This window comes from Phoca vitulina, unplaced genomic scaffold, assembly GCF_004348235.1.
Source record: "Phoca vitulina isolate PV1807 unplaced genomic scaffold, GSC_HSeal_1.0 scaffold71, whole genome shotgun sequence".
Lineage (NCBI taxonomy): Eukaryota > Metazoa > Chordata > Mammalia > Carnivora > Phocidae > Phoca > Phoca vitulina.
In genome coordinates, this window is record NW_022589774.1 from 3,385,598 (window position 1) to 3,391,004 (window position 5,407).

The 5,407-nt window shown below is 45.6% G+C and overlaps 1 protein-coding gene across 1 annotated transcript in view; it reads right to left on the reverse strand.

Moving 5' to 3' along the window:
- Positions 1 to 3,021: 3,021 nt before the first annotated feature.
- The window catches only part of NEK2 (NIMA related kinase 2), an 11,696-nt gene continuing 9,310 nt past the window's right edge, over positions 3,022 to 5,407 (reverse strand). The window contains exon 8 of the mRNA XM_032393153.1: positions 3,022 to 3,805. Within this exon, the coding sequence (XP_032249044.1) occupies positions 3,579 to 3,805 (227 nt within the window). The 3' untranslated portion in view covers positions 3,022 to 3,578. The remainder of the gene's footprint in view (positions 3,806 to 5,407) is intronic.

The window sequence follows — 5,407 nt, forward strand, 5'->3', positions numbered from 1 at the left end:
ATGCCTATTTCTCGGCGGGGTGGGGGGGTGGGTTGTGAGGATTGGATGAAATAATAGGAATAAGACCTTTAACCGAAGCCTGCCAAGTAATCTCTCAATAACGACCAACTGCGAAGGCTGCGGGACAGTGCGGGACGACTGGTCCAACGGGACCGTGGCGCCACCTTGTGGCCTGCTGCCTCACAACAGCGACTGAATGTCCCTCAAATCCAAAGACCCTTTTTTTTCCAAAGCAGACTGTGCTTGATAGAGCTCATTGTTGGAATACGTAACGTCTGTAATGGTGAGTGTGTGACTGGTGTCCAGCACAGCATCTTAGAAGGGTCTTAGAGTTGCCAGAGAAACATCCGGGAGGACTCTCCCCTTCCCGCCATCAGAGAGCCCCTTCTAATCGGCTGTCATTGCCCAAATACTCCCAGACGCTCCCAGCTTTAGAGGTGAGCACGAGGCAAGGTTTTATTAGCTTTAGAGTGGGACAGGGGATGCACCAGCAGGTTAAAACGTCTGTGCTTAATTTCCAAGTGCCTGTCTATTTTCAAGTTCTGTCCTATTGCGATTCCCAGTTGTGCTCAGCTGCCCCTCCCTCCTGGCGTGTTCTTGCCCTCTCCCCGCTGCGTCACTCAAAACTCGCCCTTTTCTCCCCCAGCCCCACCTAAACCCTAACCTACAGTCAGCCTCCTCCTCATCCTACACATTAAAGACTACCTCTTCTAAAATCACACCCCGGGTCTCTCTGCGCCCCTTTTCTGCGTCATTCTGCTCCTTAGCACTAGCACACCCTGTATGTGCTTGTTTACTCTCTGGCCCCATTTGAATGGAATCTCCAGCAGGGCAAGGATTTCAGAATTTCTCCATTACTGTATCTTCAGCACCTGAAACCCAATGGTGCCCAATAATTGTTGATTGAAGGAAGAAGGAATGCAAGTGAAGGTGGAGTCTGCGGTGGGGAAAACTCATCACAGACTTAAAAATGAAAAGAAAATTATTTTCCTAAGGTAGGAAGGGAGTTTCCTAAAGAAAGGGCCGATTTCATGAGTGTGAGACCAGTGCAGACACAGGCCCCTCAGAAGGGCCCGGGACCCAGGGTTTAAAGCTCTGTGCTTGCAATCTTGAAAGTTTGAATAATTGTATCTTTGGATGTACGTTTTTTTAAAGTCAAGTCTGATGGGACAATGGCACCTATAGGGGTTTAGAGCCTCAGTTCGTGCGAGGGCCTGCCTCCCGCTCCCAGCTCCCCCACTCCCTAGGGCACCAGGCCCCCTCCAGCTTCCCCTCCCTGCCTGTGCCCTCATGCCCACTGCCACATTCTGCTTCCAGAGGGCCTGCACGTGGGCAAGGAAGAGGTGGGGACCTGTGGCCTGAGGCATCGCAGGGCGGGGCATGACAGAAACTGCCCCCCCAGTACCTTTCTCCCCTCCTGGGCTGGCAGCTTCATGGCATGGCTGGTGGGCGACCCACTGGAGGCCTTGACAGGGGCGATACAGTAACCCTTATCCAGGTACAAAGAAAATCCCAGCTTGGAGGTGTAAGGATGCTTAGGAATGACCTGTCTGCCGTACGTTGGGGCAGCGGGCCTGAGGGGGACATGCCTGGCTGGGCTGCTCCAACCTGACATTAGGCAGGAGGGACGACAGGAGGCTGGAGGGACGACAAACTGGGCAAGCACCCAGCCAGGGGTCCCCAGACGCCAGTCACAGGGATCTGTGTGTGTCCCTTATGCTCAGCTTGAGGCACCCTTCCAGATGAGCCACAAAATACAAATTATAGGTCAATGATTTTACACATGGACTAAATCTGCTATTTGCATTTAAAACTGCCATGGCACTGGGGCGCCTGGGTGGCTCAGTCAGTTAAGTGGCTGCCTTCGGCTCAGGTCATGATCCCAGGGTCCTGGGATCGAGCCCCACGTCGATCAGGGAGCCTGCTTCTCCTTCTCCCTCTGCCTGCCTCTCTGCCTACTTGTGCTATCTCTCTGTCAAATAAATAAATAAAATCTTAAAAAAAAAAAAACTGCCATGGCACAATATAAAAGAGTGCTAAACTTCATGCTGATCATTTACAATGTTTTCTTTACTTTAAACATTAAATAACACCATAAGCAGAGAGACCTTGGAAGAAAGGACAAGGCTTTTCATGTACTTTTGATGGTATCTATTTCCTGCTTTTTGGTCAAAGAGCCTTACATTTTTATTTTGCACTGGGCCCTGCAAATTATATTCAACATTTATATCAAAGTGGTCCGATTCAGCTTAATCTGTGGGCATACCCTAAAGCCATGGAAACTAGTTCCTGATTGTTTCGATAATATTATTTGTCTTTGATGGAACTGCATTATCAACTGTGTAATAAACCAGCAATAAAAGAGCTAATATTCCCATTTATTATTAACCCTTCATAATTTGGTCTTATTTCATGAAGCCGAAAAGATTAGCAGTGCTAGGAAAACATCACAACTGTGCGGGGCACAGCAAGCCCTGCTGATTCATATTAAGTCCGACACGTAAAAAAAGAATCCATCAAAACTAAGTTTCCCTCAAGGGTTGGGTATGTTCCAACAAGTTTTAGCCTGGATCAGATTTCTCAAGAGTAGCACTATTTAAAAAAAAAAAAGAAAGAAAGAAAAAGGAATGGCACTATTAATAGATATTTTGTGGTGGGCGTGGTCCTGTGCATCACAGGACATTTAGCAGCGCCCCTGGCCTCTGCCCACTAGATGCAAGAAGTGCCCTCCCTGTAACTATTACAATTTCTGTCTCCAAAGATTGCCAAATGTCTGCTGGGGGGCAAAGTGGCCCCTAGTTCAGGACTGGCTTAGATGGATTAATGAGATGGAGAGTAAAATACCATCACAGCGCTCGTGAGTGCCAGATGGGAGTTCTCTCCTCTGCCTGCTAGTGCCCATGAACCACACACACAGACGCCCTGAACTAAGAGATCAACAAATGCAAGAGACAAAATATAGGAAAACTAAACAATGCTTTTATTTAGTGAGAAACAGGTGGTAAATGACAGCCAGCTGAAACACTCTTAAATAGAATAAAAAGGAAGAATATAGACATCACAGTGATGAATTTCACAAAAGGTGACAGATTTCCACGCAGACCAACGGGACACTTAAAAGCAAGAGGTCACAGTATTCGTGGCCGATTTGTATCCAACTAGGTTCTCTAAGCTCAAGAACATTTAAAACCTTACATCTGGGCACCACAACTGTAAGAACGCCACTCAGTCGTTTAAACCTTTGAAGTGCTATACCTGGGTACTTTTTTCCTAACATTATTTTCCCCCAACATTTAGAATGTCATGTTTCATGTTCCAGTAGTAATCACACACAGGATTAAAAGCCCAACCAACCAAGAAAATGTCATTCTTTCTATAAAGAAAGAAAGATTAAAGGTGTGGACGTTTCGTACAATTGTTGCAGAAGAACAACCAAAGCAATTCCAAAATATCTTGCTCACTCTACAGAAAGGCATGGCTCACAGAACCAAGTATGTAGAGCGACAGCAGTTGAATATCAATCTTTAAAGGGTAGGCAAGGCTAAACACTGTACACAGCTCTGGGGCTCTCTGCTAGGCTAGCGCATGCCCAGAATCTGTCTGCTTTTCAGCTGGTAATTTTTTTCAATATCTGACAACGCTTGAGCACGGAGCTGAGCAGCATGAAGCCTTTTCTTCAGGTCTTTGCACTTGGATTTGGAGGTGAGCAGACTCTCAGAATTCTCACTCCTCATGACGTTCTCTTTACTTTCCCCACTGAAATGAACTTTCTTCTTAATTATTGCGGATGGAAGATCGAAAAGTTCTTTAGAAAGAAAAGAGAAAGGGTTTTAAGTTCAACTCCTCCATATTTATCAGACTTCTCAAAAATATTTATTCTTTCAGTTCACATTTGAAATCTGGGGACCTGTGTGATTTTCTCTGGGATAGGAGGTTAGGGGCATGATGCTGGAAGAAATCAATTCCTTTTTTAACCCACAGCATTGAAAAACAATTCTGGAATGTGCCAAGGAACGTAGTCTCTTAACAACCAACTCTTCTTTCAAGGTTAAGTGCATTGAGGATTACAGGCCACAATGTAAAACTTCTGGAAATCAATGTGATTTATCTCTATTCTTGAAAACAAGTGCTATTCTACCTAGAACACATAACTTCCACAAAAGTAAGGAAGCAGAAGCTCTTTTTTTTTTTTACAGAGAACACCTATCGTTTTGGTTAAATACTCAAGAACACTTATTTCAAAGCAGCTTAATTGAGCAGAAACTTGTTTCAAAAAGAACCTAGGCAAATACAGCATGGAAATGGTAATTCAAGTTAATGGTGTAGTGAAAAATGTGAATTGTGTTTTTTACATGAAGAAAAACGTACTTGAAATGGCTACACTATTAGCTACTGACGGAACTATCTAGGGGTTGGGGATTTGCAGTTTTGAATTCCAGAAACTTTCTATTTTTCCTTTGTGTTCATTTAAAGGAACTATGTTCAAATATTTACTGAGCTCTTTGTATGGGACATTGTGGACCAAACACAGGTCCCATTTTCGTAGGAGGCAGACCATAAACAAGTAAACAAGCACATAGGAGAAATATTTGAGGTGATATGGGGGGGAAATAACAATGAGAGAGGGAGACAGAAGGGCTGGGTGGTGTTTGCAGGGGTGAAAGCTGCATAATAAGGTGACTTTTGAGCAGAGACTTGATGCAAGGGAGGAAGTGAGAAGCCAGGTGTCTCTCTGGAGGAGATGCTCGAGGCCCAAGAAATGGAAAGGCCCTGGGGTCGGGGTCGGGGTCGGGGCCGGGTCGGCGCAGGCTGCAGAGAGAAGCGCTGCCTTCTGATTGTCCTGGGACTTCCCACTTCATACATTGTGCCTGTCCCAGCTGCAAAGCAAACTCAGTGGCTTTTGGACCTCGATTCTACTGTTTCAGAGATGTCCACCTTTATTATCACAAATATCTGTCTTTATAAACTGACAACGTACACTGTAAATCTGACGAATGGGGTAGTTTTAGAAGAAAGAAGTGTTTAGGAAAAGAATTCGTATTTCACTAAGTAGAACATGAGTTCACATTTCATTAAATAGACTAAGAGCATTTACAGAGACGCTGCTGCTGACTGGGATGATTTTGATGTATCACATTTTCCTCTGATCTGAATTTTATAGCCCGAGGGCAGGGAGAGGCTATTTCCAACTGTCCTGAGTGCACAAGGGCACCCACTCGTCCCTGCTTTGTTGTTTATGACTGATGTGCTCAGTGCTTTCAGTGCTCGCTGCCGTCAAGTAGCTCCTAGCCCGGGGGGGGGGGGGGGGCATGGGCCTCCCACTGCCCTTTTCATGTTATATTCAGCCTCGCCCGGGGGAGCGACCCCACCCTCCCTCCCCCCCTCCCTTCCTTTATTTTTTAATATA